The sequence below is a fragment of the Peromyscus maniculatus genome, chromosome 17 (assembly GCF_049852395.1).
Source record: "Peromyscus maniculatus bairdii isolate BWxNUB_F1_BW_parent chromosome 17, HU_Pman_BW_mat_3.1, whole genome shotgun sequence".
Lineage (NCBI taxonomy): Eukaryota > Metazoa > Chordata > Mammalia > Rodentia > Cricetidae > Peromyscus > Peromyscus maniculatus.
Window position 1 is genome coordinate 30,304,397 of NC_134868.1, and position 17,898 is coordinate 30,322,294.

Genomic DNA, 17,898 nt, shown 5'->3' on the forward strand with positions numbered 1-17,898 from the left:
TCTTTTTTATGGCTGAACAGTATTCTACACATGAAGTATTTGTATCACCTTTCTTTATCCGTCCCTATTACTGTAAAAGGTTTTTTTGCACACTAATTTCATTCCTTTCAGACATATGCCAGAAGTGGGATGGAGGGAGCTCAATACTGTTCCTCATATGGCTGTATTGATTTACATTATTCGTAATGCTTTTCGCAGGTGGACATTGGCTGCCTACCCTTCACTTTGGGTTGAAGATCACTGGACCTGGCATTCTGGAAGTGACCCCCTAATGAGTTCTGCCCCCTCTCCAGTTCTCAAATGCTGTTAAGGAAGGGTTTTCTCCAGGCTTACCTGCAGCAATGGTATGGCGGGTTCATCACACTTCTTCTCCAGCTCCGTGACGGTCTTCTGGAGGCTGCAGAGGTGCTTACCAACGCAGACTTCACTGGCCTTCAGTTTGCTCATGTTTTCTCTCCCCACGTGGCTAAGTCCCTGTAGATGCATCTCCTCATCACCATTCAGTAATCTGTATCTTTTCTCATTTACTAATTCAACCTTGTCCTGTGAATCTGCTTTCTTCTTAGAAATAGACATGACCAGGTAAGGCCATGCTTTCATGCTGATACAGACTGCCTTTCAAGAGAAACCTGAGCAGGGCAGTGGTGGTGCATGCCTTTAATCCCAGCACTCAGGAGGCAGAGGCAGGTGGATCTCTGTGAGTTCGAGGCCAGCCTGGTCTACAGATTGAGCTCCAGGACAGGTTCCAAAGCTACACAGAGAAACTCTGTCTCAAAACAACCCCCCCCCCAAAAAAAAAAGAAAGAAAAAAAAAAAAAAAAGAAACCTGAGGCAGGGAGTGGTAGCAGTATACCCTGGATGGAATTCCAGCACTTGAGAGGCAGAGACAAGAGACAGGAAGATCATGAGTTCAAGCCAGCTTAGACTACAGAGTGAGATTTCATTCCTAAATAAATAAATGGAATTTTACCCATTGTTTAATATGCTAAAATTAAAGGAGGCATTTGTTCATATAGTCTGTTTACTCAGATTAACAAACACGGCATCCAAAGCATATTACTTTCTTTTTGGTGTGACATTTTGTTCAGAAGTTCAATGTTTCACCACTAATTAAAATGATAAGTTAGGGCATGGTATCCCTTTTATTCCGACACTCGGGGACAGAGGCAGGTGTCTTTCTACCAGTTCAAGGCCAGCTAGGGCAACATACTAAGACACTGTCTCAAAAACATTTTTTTTTGTTTTGTTTTGTTGTTAAAGATGGGATCTCCTTGCCTTGCCCTGGCTGTCCTGTAACTCACTATGTAGAACAGACTGGCCTCAAACTCACAGAGATCTGCCCACCCCTGCCCCCCAAGTGCTGGGATTAAAGGTGTGTGCCACCATGCCTGGCCACTCAAAAGCAAATTTTAGAATTTACACTTTAAGCTGGGTAGTGGTAGCACATGCCTTTAATCCCAGCACTTGGGAGGCAGAGGCAGGTGAATCTCTGTGAGTCTGAGGCCAGCCTGGTCTACAGAGTGAGTTCCAGGACAGGCAAGGCTGTTACACAGAGAAACCCTGTCTTGAAAACATTAAAAAAAGTTATACTTTAACCAATAATTAGTGGAGATGCTTATATAAATAGGCTACTGATAACTATTTTTTGTTTGTTTGTTTTTGCAAGACAAGGATTCTCCGTGTCATTTTGGTGCCTGTCCTGGATCTACAGAGTAGACCAGGCTGGCCTCAAACTCGCAGAGATCTGCCTGGTTCTGCCTCCGGAGTGCTGGGATCAAAGGCGTGCACCACCGCGGCTTGGCATAACTTTTTTTTTTTTATCCTCATAAATGTATTACATCCCACCTAATCTCATTAGCATATGATGGGATTAACTAGGGAAAGATGAACATTAGATTTTATTTCTCATCTGGCAACTTGTTTCTGTCTTGGAGAATTCCTCCCTGACACATAGAGTCATGCTATCCCTTGCCTCACGGCAAGTAGCATTCGCTAGTACAGCTGCCGCCCAGTTCAGGCTGCAAGGCTTCATGTAGAAGGCTATAGGTTACATTTAATCTCCCGTTGCCATTAAAGATCACAACAGTAATAACAGCGCCTGCTATTTATGGATGGCTTAAAATGTACCAGGCACTGTCTAAGGGCTCTCTGTAGATGATTTCAGTCAAACCTCACAGCAGCGACATGAATTAGAGGCCGTTGAGATTTCCATTTCACAGCCAAAGAAACGGGGTTAGACGCTGAGCTGCACAGGCTCAAGGCTACCTAAAAGCTAGGAACTGCTAGCACTCCAATAAGAGTCTAAAGAACCTGCCTTCTGAGGTTAACTCTCAATGTGGCTCTGGACAGACACAATATTAGTGCTGTCTTAGCCATGCGTCTTTCCATGGATGCAAGTATATTATTAGCAGTGTAATATGAGATAATGCATATGTACAATAATGTATGGGTCTATTTTACCTTCCTTGCTTGTCTATTTATAGGTGTATGTGGACAGAGACGTGTAATAGAATTGCAAGCTAGGTGGATCTCTGTGAGTTCAAGGCCAGCCTGATCTACAGAGTGAAATACAGGACAGGCTCCAAAGCTCACAGAGAAACCCTGTCTTGGCTGGGCAGTGGTGGTGGTGCATGCCTTTAATCCCAGCACTTGGGAGGCAGAGGCAGGTGGATCTTTGTGAGTTCAAGGCCAGCCTGGTCTACAGAGCGAGATCCAGGAAAGGCGCAAAGCTACATAGAGAAACCCTGTCTCAAAAACAAAAAACAAACAAAAAAACAAACAAACCTGTCTCGGAGGAAAAAGAGAGAGAGAGAGAGAGAGAGAATTTCAGGTGAATACACACATAGACTGCACTGAATAATTAATCTGGGAATGGATACACTGTTTTGCTATTACTTTCCGAATATTCTCTTACCTGTAGCATTTCCTGGAACTCGTGATTGAGCTCAGCACTAAAGTTCCTCAGTTCGTTCTGATGAGCATCTTTCAAATCCAGGTCAGATTCACAGACTGACAGTCTCAGAAAACACAGCTCCAGCTCTTCAGTCAGCAGCAGGAATCTCATGTTATACTCAGTCCTGATCATGTCCTTAAACCTCTGCTCATCTTCCTTCCTCAAACGCAGATGGTACAGATTTCAGGGAAAACTGACAGGTGTGAATCTCCTTCTTTAACCATGACACAACCGCAAAAGGAATTCCATTAAGACTCACCAGGATACCAACAGAATCATAAACTCAACTGTGTGGATGGAGGAATGTTTACTGACTTTATGAAGCCCAGGAAGCAAGGTTAGGTGTGAGCTACAGTCTTAGGGCACCTGAGACTGAGGCAGGGGAATGCAGTGCTTGAGACCAGTATGAGCTCCTTGAAAACCTTGTCTCAAAAACCAAATGAGCTAAGGAAGCTGTGACCCCTGGATAAAAGAGAGCAGGGGCTTTCTCTTACAGGAGCAAAGTTCTAAACATACACATTATGTTCTTGTTTTGTTTTGTTTTTGAGATCAAGTCTGGCCTCCAACATGCTTGTAACTGAGGATGACCTTGGTTCTGTTTCCATCTCTCCAGCACTGGGATTACAGACAGACTTTCCCACCATGTCTGCTTTTGCTGGACTCCAAATGCAGGGGTTTGTTTACACATGCTAGGCAAACACTATCAATTGAGCCATATCGCCCCTGCCCAAGGCTCTCTACTGTGTGTGTGTGTGTGTGTGTGTGTTGTGATTTTTTTTCCTGTTTTGAGAGCTTTCCTTCTGAGACACATCTTGCTAATATAATTTAGCTCAGGTTACCCTGGAAATCACTATGTAAGTTAGAGCTTTCCTCTTCCAAATTTGGGAGCTACAAGTGTGTGCCACTGCTAGTTTTCTGTTTAAATCATATTTAGGGGCTGGAGAGATGGCCCAGAAGTTAAGAGCATTGACTGCTCTTTCAGAGGTCCTGAGTTCAATTCCCAGCAACCACATGGTGGCTCACAACCACTTGTAATGAGATCTGGTGCCCTCTTCTGGTATGAAGGCATACATTCAGGCAGAACAATATATTCATAATAAATAAATGTTTACCAAAAAAAAAATGTTTAAAAAATCATATTTAAAAAACAAAACCAGCCGGGCGGTGGTGGTGGTGCACGCCTTTAGTCCCAGCACTCGGGAGGCAGAGTGAGGCGGATCTCTGTGAGTTCGAGGCCAGCCTGGTCTCCAAAGCGAGTTCCAGGAACGGTGCAAAACTGCACAGAGAAACCCTGTCTCAAAAAACCAAAAAAAAAAAAAAAAAAAGCCCAGGTTAAACTAAAAAAAGAAAACAGGAGGATTTATTCCTTACACAAAAAATATTATTTACATGTTCTTTTTGGTGAATTTGTTTCTTTGGTCATTTAAAAAATGAAATTTCCTTTTTTTTTTTGTCACTTTCAAGAGTTTGTTTGTTTTTTTTATCATCAAGTAATTAGCCTTCTGGATAGAGACGGCTCAGTGGTTAACAGCACTTGCTATTTTTGCAGAGGACCTTAGTTTAGTTCTCACCCCCCATATCAGGCAGTTCACAGCTGCCTATGACTCTGGCTCTAGGGGATCCAACACCCACTTCTGACCTCTTTTGGCACCAATCTTGCATTCTCAAATATACTTGTAAACCTTAAAATAAAAATTTTAAATATGACAAGGATAAAAGCGAATCTTCAAAAAGCTTCCTTCCCTTTATGGGTTCCAGATACTTCTTCCTGCTCTGCCGTCTTGTTCAGTCCGTCGATACGGTATTACCAAAACCTATCCTTATCAATAGGTTCCCTCTCCCCAGCATCAGGATAAACCTCACCTGAATGACCACCATTCTCTCTTGCTCCTCCATCAGTAAGCTTTTAGCTGCTTCCAGCTTCTCCCTCAACACACCCAGTGTTTCCTGGAGTAACTTCTACAGAGAAACAGGTCATAGAATTGCAGGTAAGTTCCTTGTGTGTGAGAACAGAGGGGTCCCCCCTTTACTCCCCCAGACAGGATTTCTCTGTGTAGCCCTGGCTATTCTGGAACTCAAAGAGATCCACCTGCCTCTGCCCCCTGATGTTGGAATTAAAGGCGTACGCCACCTCCACCCTGGGGAACAGAGGTTTCTTATCCGAAGAAAACACTAAAACAAGGTTAGTAGCCTCGACCATGTGTTTTCTTTGGCCTTGATGTAGAAGATTTAGTTTATTGTGGCATTTCTTTCTTTTTTCTTCCAGACAGGGTTTCTTTGTGTAGCATGGAGCCTGTCCTGGAACTCACTCTGTAGATCAGGCTGGCCTTGAACTCAGAGATCCTCCTGCCTCTGCCTCCCAATTGCTGGGATCAAAGGCGTGTGCCACCACCGCCTGGCTACTGTGCTATTTCTTAATCAACTCCCAGGGTATTGTTTCTGGAGAATCAGTATATCTGTCCAATCAATCAATCAATCAATCAGTCAATCAATCAGGAGTTGACCAGACTCCTTTAGATTTTCCTTACCCTATAATACTCAGCAGCCTCTTGTATCCCATATACCACATGCTGCTTGTGCTCTGCAGACTGGAAACATTCGCTGCACAATGTGACCTGGTCATCGTCACAGAAGAGCTGCAATGGCTGCAGGTGTGTTCCACAGCAGGCCTCCTCTGTGAGGCTGCGCAGTAACGAGGGCATGGGCTTTTGGGACATTCTGGTCAGTGAATGCTGGTCTGCTCGTTTCTGCTGTGAACTTCTTCCCTGCTGATGATCACGAGCAGATCAGTTGATGTTTTTTTTTTTTTGTGATCTGAAGCAGACCCACTCAGTAAGCTCAGGCGCTACAGTGGAACAGAATCCAACTAGCTTTTCAGTAGTTCTGTACTGAGGAAGGAGACAGAGTTAGGGCTGTATTCCTGGTCAGACAGGCTCAGGTCTTCTGACAATCCAGCAACACGTTAGAAGATCAACTCTTAAGCAACAGCAGAGCACATTCCTCTCCAAGTCAACAGAAGGCAAAATGTAAATACAATGGAGAAAAACTTAAGGTCTCTACTGAGGCAGACTCACATACTCATGCAGATTAAATACACATTTACTCACTATCTCAGCACCAAGAGAGAGACAGACATCTGGGGGTTCTCTGAGCACCTCTAAAAGGAGAGGTACCTAGGTACCAAGTGCAAAGAGGCATTTGTGTTCAGGCATGTACAGGTGTATCTGGCCTGAGAGTTGGCTCTCTGTAGACTTTGCAACAATGTTTGTTTGTTTGTTTGTTTTAGTTTTTGGAAACAAGGTTTCTCTGTGTAGCAATGGCTGTCCTGAAATTCACTCTAGACCAAGATGACGTTGAAGTCATGAAGATCTGTCTGCCTCTGCTTCTGCTGGCATTAAAGGCATGCGCCTCATAAAAGAGAAACTACAGTGGCAGTGGTGGCACATACCCTTAGTCCCAGCATTTGGGAGGCAGAGGCAGGCGGATCTCTGTGAGTTCGAGGCCAGCCTGGTCTACAGAGTGAGTTCCAGGAAAGGCTCCAAAGCTGCACAGAGAAACCTGTCTCAAAAACAAACAAACAAACAAACCAAAAAGCTAACAAAACAAAAACAAAAGGAAAGAAAAAAATAAAAAAAGAGACTCCACACACACATATACAAGCAGATATAAACAAAATATGACAGTGACTGTGATGGTTTACTTGTCACAATCTAGAACTCAGTGTACTAACCTCTATCCTTTAGTCCCTAGCAAGATGCGATTATAGTTAGGAACCAACAACCACACCAGGCTATCCTCTTCATTTTGAATTAATGTTTAAGACCCAATATATTTTCATAATGTTTAAATTTATAATGTTAAATATACTATTAATATATACTACATATTAAGTATATTATTTTGGTGCATATGTATATATGTGTATATATGTATACACAAACATACACAACACACACACACACACACACACACACACATATATATATATATATATATATATATATATATATATATATATATATACATATATATGTTTTTTTTTCTTTTTCGTTTTTTGAGGTAGTCTTTCTTTGCATAGCCCTGGCTGTCCTGGAATTTGCTCTGTAGACCAAGCTGGCCTCAAACTCAGAGATTCACCTATCTCTGGCTCCCAAGTGCTGGGATTAAAGGCATGCATGTGTGCCATCACTGCCTGCCTTGGTACACATATTCTAAAAGAATCTCTTGTTGGTCAAAAGAGATGACTCAGAGGTTAAGAGTGTGTGCTGCTCTTACAGAGGACTGGAGTTCATAAAAGACAGTAACTCCAGCTTCAGGGGATTCAACAGTTCTAACCTCCTCAGTTACTTACAATTATGTACAGGTGGCCACACCCCACCACACACACATAATTAAGAGTAAATTAAATCTTACCAGGTGAAATGGTGCACACTGGAGCCCAGCACTCTGGAAGTAGAGGTAGGCAGATATCTAGGAGTTTGAGGACAGTGTGGTCTATATAGCAAGCTCCATACTAGTCAGTGCTATATAGTGAAACCCCGTCAGCTGGGTGGTGGTGGCACATGCCTTTAATTACAGCACTCAGGAGGCAGAGTTCAATGGATCTCTCTGTGAATTTGAAGCCAGCCTGGTCTACAAATCGAGATCCAGGACAGCACCAAAGCTACACAGAAAAACCCTGTCTTGAAAAAACAAACAAACAAAAAACCAACCAACCAAACAAAAAACCCTGTCTCAGACAATGATGGATGGATGGATAGACAGATGATATAGATATAGGTAGGTAGGTAGGTAGATAGATAGATAGATAGATGATAGATAGATAGATAGATAGATAGAGGAAAGAGAAGATGGAGGAGGGTAGGGCTGGAGTCAGAGAGTACTCTGGAATATGTAAATGTGCTATCCCCTCAAACTTTGAAAATGAGTTCAGCCCTCAATTTTAGGAACTATTGATGCTAAAGAATACAAGATAATAAATTTATGTTGTTTTAATGACAGCATGAAATTTGCAGGCAAATGGATGGAACTAGAAAATATCATCCTGGGTGAGGTAACCCAAACCCAGAAGGACAAACATGGTATGTACTCACTCTAAGTGGATTCTAGATATAAAGCAAAGAACAATCAGACTGCAACCCACAGAACCAGGGAGGCTGTATAGCAGGGGGGACCCTAGGATGACTGTGGCTTATAATAAGTTTTGGTTTTACTCAATTACTGGGCAAGCCTCAATGAAACATTTCACTATTAGGATAAGAATTTATACTGTATCAAGCTGATAATAGAAAAATAAATTTAAAAAATTATGTTGTTTTTAAGTCACTGTATTTGTGGTATTTTTTACAGCACAAAAAGGAAATGAATGGGTATTTATGATTACTTTTTCAATTTTGACATTTTGAAAACATTATTGGAAATTAAATTAAGCATATTATAATTGAGGTTGGATTTGGTATAAATAGATTTGAGGTATATAGATACCAAAATTATTTTAAAGGGATATTTCAAATTTGTTAAGAACAAATAATCATAAAAATCTCCTCTCAATATTGCATAATAATAAACAATGATGAATAAGAAAATAATATGTGATTTTTGAATGTGTTTTGCAAACATTTCTGATATTAATATATTATATAGTAGTACACATATAAATAAATATCTAATGTTTATGAAATCAAAAATTTTGCCATGCTATTGCTGGAAAGCTCATTAAAGTTTATGTATGACCCTCTGCATATGGGAGAGAGATGTGTAGCTAGGTCTGTTTGAGGGTTCCCTGGCAGTGTGATAAAAATCTATCCCTGGAGCATGAGCTGTCTTTCTGGATCCCATTATCTGTGGTCTGACACTTTGTTCACCCTTGATGTAATGGGGAGAGGCTTGGTTGGTCCAGGCTTAGCAGTTCCCCCATGGGAATCGTGACCTAGGAGGATTGCCTTGAATTTGAAGCCAGCCTGGGCTATACAGTGAGATCATGTCTCAAAAAGAAAAAAACAAAATCAGGTTTGAGTATAGCAACAAATAAACCAATCTCTAAATAATAAAAAAGCAAACTGTTAAATCTCTAAATGTAGCTGGGCGGTGGTAGCACACTTCTTTAAATCCCATTACTCAGGAGGCAGAGGCAGGCCTCTGAGTTCGAGACTAGCTTGGTCTATAGAGCAAGTTCCAGGATAGCCAGGATTACACAGAGAAACCCCATCTTAAAAACAAAAACAAACACAAAACAAACAAACATGAACAAATCTCTAAGTGTGCAATATAATATTCTTGGTGACAGAATGAGAAATTCATATACAGATATTAATGCCTTATATGGAAACCCAATGGCTGCTCAAAGAAAATATGTTTCTGTAATACGCTTGGGGTGAAAGTTGTATCAGATACTATGTGTTTAGTTTTTTTTGACATGCTCTCAGTGGTCTAGGCTGGTTTCTGACTCCTCACACAGTGGAGACTAACCTTGACCCTTCCTCACCATTCTTCCGTCATTTTCTGAGTGCCGATTACAGGTATACACCAGCATTCCCAACATTAGTTGACTTGATTTTTTTTTTTTTGGTATAGATTTGTAAATAACATTTTTACTTTTCTATTTATTTATTTTAAGAGAATGACAAGGTTGCAGCCATCTTTGAGAAGGGTCAGACGGTGGGCAGCAAGCTCTGGGACAAATCACTCTAAAAAAACCCACCAGAGGATGTTATGCCCCTCCATCCCTAGACCCAGACAACTAGGAGCTACACAGAAAACCAAAAGAACGAGTTCCAGACATTTCCTGCCATAACCTAAAGGATATGATACAACATAATTGGTATAATAAACAAAGCATCAGATATGTCCTGTGAGATGTTTTTTTTTTACTGTTATAGATTGTATACCAGAGCTGTCAGAGGGAAAGAGACTCCTGCAGATAAAAATGGGATGTTTAACTATCGGAGGAAATGGGTCCGCTGGTGATATAGATGCGATGACATAAACTGCTAGAGGATATGGCAGCTGCAACTCTCCAATCAGTTCAGACCAAGCGTCTCTGACCTGAAACAAGCACCAATCCTGAGCTTGTAACGATAGAGAGCTGGAAGTCCTCTCGACCACCGACTCCAACCACTATAAAAATCCTGTCCTGTTACTGCTCGGGGTCCGTCTCACTCCACCGCTGGGACAGATGGACGAGGGGCCCGAGTTTAAACTCGAGAATTAAAGACTCTTTGCTTTTGCATTCGGATTGGCCTCTTGGTGGGCCTTGGGGACATCGGGCCATTTATTTATTGTTTATTTGTTTTGTTTTTATTTTGAGTCAAGGTCTCACTCTGTAGCCCAGGCTTCTCTGAAACTGGCCGTGTCTGGGCTCAACCTCTTGGCAATCCTTTCTCGGCTTTCCTAAACCATCACACCGGGTGTAGCTGGATTTTTCTTTGGGGCCACCAGCTCACAAATAATGACACGGAGACTTATTAATTATGACAGCTTGGCCTTAGCTAAGGCTTGTTTTAAACTAGTTCTTATAACTTAACCATTTCCATATAATCTATGTTCTGTCATCTACTGCCAATCTTCCTCCCTTCCTGTCTCCTCACATTTATCTCACCTACCTGGATTCCTCCTCCTTTCTTTCTCTGCCTGGAAGTCCCACCTCCTGCCTACCTACTGGCTGGTCAGCTTTTTGTTACACCAATCACAGCAACATACCTTCACACTGTGTACAGATATCCCATAACAACTGGGGTAACTTCTCTCTCTCTTTTTTACTTTTAAAGAATTGAAACTGTGTTGGTAGTACAGCCCTGAAATGTGGGATGCAGAGACAGGAATTTGAAATGTTACAAGCAGGAATTTGTGTATTTGTGTGTGTGTGTGTGTGTGTGTGTGTGTGTGTGTTTTCTCTGTGTAGTTTTGGTTTTGGTACCTGTCCTGGATCTCACTCTGTAGACCAGGTTGGCCTCAAACTCAGAGATCCGCCTGGCTCTGCCTCCTGAGTGCTGGGATTAAAGGCATGCGCCACCACTGCCCTACAACAAGCAGGAATTTGAAATGTTACCGTTTGGAAGGACTGCAAATGGAGAGGCCATTTCCAAATGACTAATGTATGCTGTTTCACAATTATGCACAGAGAAAAAAAGAATTCAGATGATAAAACAGCTGGCTGAGAAGCACAGGACTTCAGGTATTTGGGAGGCCAGGCCAGCATCATAAATTGATCCTGAGTTAAAGAAAGTCCAAGATCAACCTGTGTGGGACTTTCCCTCAAACTGATAAAAAAAAAAAAAAAAAAAAAAAAAAAAGGAAGGAAGGAAGAAAACAGGTTGGGGATGCTGCTCCGTAGTACATTTGCCTAGCCTGTGTGAGGCTAAGGACTTAAACCCCAGTACCTATATAGATAATGAATAAATGAATAAAATTTAAAAGTAAATGAATAAAATTTAAAGAATGCAAAAAAAAAAAAAAATCAGCCAACAAGATTATAGGAAAAGAAACAATGACCTGGAAATAGTCTTATAATATGCTGCCTTTTTTCCAAAGGCATGCCTGTGTAAGGTCAGATTTCAAGCTAACCACCAAACCCATCCACTGTTAAGGACAGAATGCCCAGCAGGTACAAGGAAACAACTTTTCTGACAAGCCGTAAATGGAGTAGCCTTGCAGAACAGTAAAACCACACACTATTCTCAAAACAAAAACAAAAGCCACGCAACATCAGCAGCACCAACAAAAAACCCAAAGTTGATGAAGGCCTGTATCCCAGCATCCAGTAAGCCGAGGCAGGAGGACCAGGAGTTTGAGGCACTCTGGGCTACATACATAACATCGTGGCATTAATTGTTGGGAATTTGGGCCTGGAAGAGTATATTCCATTCAAAGGGATTGATGACAATAAATTTATGATTTTAGTAACTTTGTAAGACTCCTAGCCACAAGGAACCTCTACAAACACACATTCTAGGTGTCAAACTTTGGGCTCTGTGAGATATATTATCACTAAATACTTTTTATTGTCATTTTATCTTCAAATGAAAAAGAGCCCATTCAGTTCTCGTATCCATTTTCTATCAGATTTTGAATCAGTTTTAAAGAGATGGCTATCTACTTAACAGTAGCCTGAAGAAGTAGGTCATGTTTGTAATCTCAGCACTTGAGAGGTGGAGGCAGGAGCATTGCCACCAGTTTGAGACCAGTCAGCCTGGCTGAATAGTGAAATCTAGTTTGGAAAAATTAACAAACAAACAGACAAAAAGGTAGTCATGTGAGTGCAAATGCTTTTCCTCTACTCACAGTATGCTCAGGCCTCAAAGATCCTGGAGTTTGCCGGGCAGTGGTGGCACATGCCTTTAAATCCCAGCACTCGGAAGGCAGAGGCAGGCGGATCTCTGTGAGTTCGAGGCCAGCCTGGGCTACAGAGTGAGTTCCAGGACAGGCTCCAAAGCTACACAGAGAAACCCTGTCTCAAAAAAAAAAAAAAAAAAAGAGAGAGAGAGAGAGAGATCCTGGAGTTTCTCTGGTCTAGGCTGACAGCCTGCTCCAGAGACTCAAGACATTCATATTTCTTGGTATTGTATTTCAAGACATACAGGGGATTCTGTCCTTCCTCCCAGCTCTAAAGATCCTATATGTTCATAGCACCCAGACCTGACTGGTTCAGGGTCTCTCTGTGAAGCTCTGGTTGTCCTAGGACTTACTATATAGACCAGGGTGGCCTCAAACTCACAAAGATCTGCCTGTCTCTGCCTCCCAAATGCTGTGATTAAAGGTGTGCCCTACCACTGCTGACAACTCCATACAGTCTTGAATTTCCAGATCCTGGAATGTCTTGAGACTTACCTGGGCAGAGACTGGACCACACAATTCACTCTGATATTCTACCCCTTAGGGTAGATTTTGGGTTTCTGAATAATTTTACACTCCAAACAGTTTTATTCATGCGTCATTCTTCACAAGCGATCAAGTTCCTTACACTTCTGTATCTGGCATATTAAGCACTCCATAAATATTTCAAAAATGTTAAAGACGTGTGGCATCTTTCTTTAATCCTAGTATTTGGGAGACTGAAGCAGGCAGATCTCTGTAAGATGGGCCATGGTTACATGAGACTATGTCTTACAAAAACACATACCGTGTGTGTGTGTGTGTGTGTGTGTGTGTGTGTGTGTGTGTGTGTGTGTGTGTGTTTTGTGAGACAGGGTTTCTCTATGTCCCGATACAGACCTGGTTGTCTGGAACCTTGCTATGTGGACCAAGCAGAATTCACAGTTCCTCCTGTCTCCCAAGTGCTAGGATTAAATGTGCCACCACATCCACCCTTTAAAACAGTATTGGGGGGGTGGGGGCGTGTGTGATAAATAAATTGATACCAATCAGCAAAATGTTAAAGCAAACTCAAAGGGCAGGAAAAACATTAATTTTTTTAAAAACAAAACCGAGACATTCATGGGCTGGAGAGATGACTCAGAGGTTAAGAACACTGGGTGCTCTTCTAGAGGTCCTGAGTTCAATTCCCAGAAACCACATGGTGGCTCACAACCATCTGTAATGAGATCTGGTGCCTGTGGGGATATGTACAGACAGAACATTGTATACATAATAAATAAATAAATCTTAAAAAAAAAAAAGAGAGAGACATTCATGCTTACTTATGCATGCTTTCCCCTAATGTTTTATTTTCCTGTGCCCTGCCTTTTTCTCACGTATTCCTTTATCTTTTTATTGCATCTTTCTCATCTGTCGGTCTACCTACCTGCCTGCCTGCCTGTCTATCACTACTATCTATCAATCAATCATCCATCTATCAAGCTTCCAAGTATACTAAAATGAAGCTGAGGAATTTGACCAGGCAGGATGGTTCACGCGGCCTGTAATTCCAGCTCTTGTGATGCTAAGGGACACTGTTGGGGTTAAGAGCACTGACTGTCCTTCCAGAGGACCCCGGTTCAATTCCCAGCACCCACATGGCAGCTAACAACTGTCTTTAACTCCAAGATCTAACACCCTCTTTTAGAAATACATGCGGGTAAAACACCAATGCAAATCACATAAACAAACAAACAAACAATAAATAAATAAATAGGTTTGAGCTAGCCATGGTGGCCCAGGACTATCCTCAGGTTGAAGGCCAGCCTGGGCTACTTATGGAGTCCCAGTGCCCCCAAGACTCAACCAGTTCCAGGGGGATCCAACACCCTCTCCTGGCCTTGGCTGGCACCAGACGCACATGTAAGTGCGCAGACATGCATGCAGACAAAGCTCCCATACACATGAAATAACTATTTTTTTTTTTTTAAATAAAAAGGTGGGCCAGTGTGATGGCTCTGTGTGTGAAAGCAGTTTTTGCCAAGCCCCATGACTGAATTTGATCCCCAAGACTCCCGCAAGCCTGACCTCCAGGTGTGCTTGCCCTGTCTCCACCCAGCCCCCAATCTCGCACATGCGCACACAAAAGAAATACTTCGGTAGGTGAAAAAAGTTATGATTAAGGCAATGATACATCATGGAAAACTCACCTCTCTTTCCTGAAATCTTAAGCACAGAGAATGCAGACCGGGGACTTCCGTCTGTACTGAGCTCAGTCGCCCCAGGGTCTTGGGTTCACAGCATCAGGTAAATCTGTAATTTTGAATTACAACCTACAGAGTAAACCTCTAGGACCATGATGACCGGTGCTTAAAGAGTTGCTGAAGCCTGAGTTAGTTACACCACTTTCCAGGCTCCACCTCCAAGATGGCTGATTCAGTGGAACCCTGGTGGGTGGGTCAATTTACATTTCTAAAGAGTTCCCAGAAAATTGTGGAAAGCACTGACCTTGGAGAGGCATCTCAGCCTCAGGCAAATGGGATAGCGCAAACCCCAAAATCCCTGCCTTGGAGAGGCTGAGGCAGGATTGCTGCAGATTTGAATGGAGCCGAAGCTGCGAAATGAGTTTCGGGTCAGCTTGGATCACAGAGGTAGATTCTGGGAATTTTATTAAGGAAAAATGAAGGAAGGGAGGGAGGGAGGGAAGGAGGGAGGGAAGGAGAAAGGAAGGAAGGAAGGAAAGAAGGAAGGGAGGGAGGGAGGGAGGAAAGAAAGAAAGAAAGAAAGAAAGAAAGAAAGAAAGAAAGAAAGAAAGAAAGAAAGAAAGAAAGAAAGAAGAGAGAGGAAGAAAGAAAGAAAGAAAGAAAGAGAGAGAGAGAGAGAGAGAGAGAGAGAGAGAGAGAGAGAGAGAAAGAAAGGGCAGAGTTTGGCGGATCTCTGAGTTTGAGGCCAGTTGGTCTACAAAGTGAATTCCAGGACACTCAGAGCTGTTACTCAGAGAAACCCTATCTCAAAAATACACAAAAACATAATATTTATAAATATAAAATAAAAATAAAAAGGACATTAGACAGGCTTGGCGACACAAGCCTTTAATCCCAGCGCTCAGGCAGATGCAGGAGGATCTCTGTAAATTCGAGGGCGGCCTGGGCTACATAATGAGTTCTGTTCTGTTCTTAAAGCAGGCCTCCACACAGCAGGCTGATGTCAGTATTTTAGGATGGCGGTTCGGTCCCGCCTGAGCTGCGTTTTGCTAGGAAAACAAATCCAACCGTAATTAGGTTGCTACCACCTCACCCGTGGGCCACGGCTCCCGGCATTTCCTCTGTGGGACAGAGTCCATTTCAGGGCCTGAACTGCCCACTCTTCTTATAACCCTATAAAACCCAGTAAGCTTTAGCAGCCAGCACTGTCCTCTACTAAGCCGAACCACCTTTCATTTTGCATTCAAACCTCTTCCCTCCTTCCACAGAGGTTGGCTGTGTTCAGTGGTTTCTAGCTGTGCTTAACTTAAAAGTTCCAGGACAGCCGGAGCTACCTACAGACTCAGGAAAACAAAACAACATAAAAGACATTGTGAAATTTACAGGGAAACGGATAGAAGTGGAAAGGATTCTATTGAGGTGACCCAGGCTCAGAAAGACAAAGGCGGCGGAATCTCTCAGAGGCTGACTGCAGCTTCTAAATGTTACTTATATTTATTTATGGCGGGGGAGATTGTGTGGGGGACCAGGAAACCAGAAGGGAGCCCAAGGGAGGGAGATAAAGAGACCATATGGGATGTGAAAGTGGAAACGGGAATATCAGGGGTGTTAGGGTTTATAATGGGGGAGCCCCCCAGGGAGATGGAGGAGGGGAAGGGGGCTGGGAGTGGGGGTGGGAGTCAACTAAAGCTAAATATAGTTTTTAATGCCGCAAGAAAACTGGCAACTTTGTAAGGTAATTTAAAAAAATTTTAAAGTACGAAACAAAACAAAAAAAAGCACTTTTAAGAGAGTCTCCTATATGCAGAGACAATTTACAGGAACGCAAGTCATTAAACTAATGATTAGTATCCCACCATACTTTCTTAGCCTAAACCTCTTATCTTATCTGCTACATACTTTTCACCCGAGAATAAGGACTCGCTCTGTAGTGGCTCTCCAGAATGTCTGCTGCAGGGAAGGGCCACTGTGTCAGATAACTGTCTGCCTGAGGACTTTGTCCCAGGGAGGTGAGGGGACAATCCCAGCTAGTCTGCCCCGGGGGCCCAATGAAGGGAAACATCCGTCCAGTTTCCTAATCTTACAGTTCTGTCTTCGGCAGGGATTGTATTATGCACCGATCCTTGCTAAGCAAAGGAGAGAGGTTTGTACTTTATTTATTTTGTTGTTTGAAGAGGTTGACATGACAACCAGCACATCCTTCTACCTGGCTCTCTGACCTTCCAGATGAGATTTAACCCTAGGCGTCTAAGCCCAACTCCTCTCCTATCTCAAGAGAGTCTGCACCTCCGCGCTCTCTTCCTAAACCAGATTCTCCAGCCTTCCTCAGATAAACAACCTTCAATCCTTTAGCCAGGAGAGGATTTTTTCTTTTTCTTTCTTTCTTTCTTTCTTTCTTTCTTTCTTTCTTTCTTTCTTTCTTTCTTTCTTTCTTTCTTTCTTTCTTTCTTTCTTTCTTTCTTTTTTTAAATAGACCCAATCCCTTCTCTTCTAAGCCTTGGGGGCAACAAACCTGTGAGATTTTTAGCTTTTTTTTTTTTTTTTTGAAGGAGCCTCACTTTTTAGCACAGCTCCCCCCACCCCCTCCTTCCACCTAAGACTCTAAAGTGCTAAGGTTACAGTCATTCAGATCCACACCATTTCCTTACCCTTCACAGCACAGGAGCTTCATTTTTTTTTTTTTGTAGGGAGCTCTGCTTTAGGACCAACTCAGAGAATAAACACTCACCAAGCGCAGTCCTCGGGTTCTGACAACGATCACAGCTGAGTGTTGTCTTAAATGAAATGAAAATTGTTAATTCTTGAAAATTAACTGGGAGGGGGGAGGGGGGGTGGCGCACACCTTTATCCCAGCACTCGGGAGGCAGAGCCAGGTGGATCTCTGTGAGTTCAAGGCCAGCCTGGTCTCCAAAGCAAGTTCCAGGAAAGGCGCAAAGCTACACAGAGAAACCCTGTCTCAGAAAAAAAAAAAAAAAAAAATTAACTGTCATGACCCAGTTCTGAAAATGATGCAATCTTGTGTGCTACTTATACATTTTTTTCTTTTTTCTTCTTTCTGAGACAGGCTTTTGCTATTTTTCGAAAGCTGACCTCAAACTTCTGGCAGTCCTCCTGCCTCAGTTTCCCTAGTGCTGAAAACTGCAGCTTTGCAGCACCATCCTCTGAAAGGAAGGGCTGCCTTCTATCTGGCTCATTTGCTCTAAGATTTTCCTGTTAATTGGAAGCAGGAATTCAGGGTCAAGAACAATCCCTCAGCACTAACAGCCCTTAGAGCTCTTCAGAGGACCCGAGTTCCGTTTGCAGTAACTCATAGAAGGCTGCTCCTAAGGCTCCTAACTGCCTGTTACTCCAGCTCAAAGGGAACTGACGCCCCCTTGTGGCCTCCACAGACACCTGCGCTTACATGCACGTAACTCCACTCCCCCTTCCCCCAGGGTTTCTCTGTGTACA

General features: G+C 42.7%; 1 protein-coding gene across 1 annotated transcript in view; it reads right to left on the reverse strand.

Annotated features, from left to right (window-relative positions):
• LOC102927566 (putative E3 ubiquitin-protein ligase TRIML2) overlaps positions 1–5,695 on the reverse strand; it is an 11,559-nt gene extending 5,864 nt beyond the window's left edge. Inside the window, exons 1-4 of the mRNA XM_006970943.2 lie at positions 5,482–5,695; positions 4,817–4,912; positions 2,915–3,109; positions 334–474 (exon numbers count right to left, since the gene is read on the reverse strand). Coding sequence (XP_006971005.1) covers positions 334–474; positions 2,915–3,109; positions 4,817–4,912; positions 5,482–5,670 — 621 coding nt within the window. The 5' untranslated portion in view covers positions 5,671–5,695. The remainder of the gene's footprint in view (positions 1–333; positions 475–2,914; positions 3,110–4,816; positions 4,913–5,481) is intronic.
• Between the last annotated feature and the right edge of the window lie 12,203 nt (positions 5,696–17,898).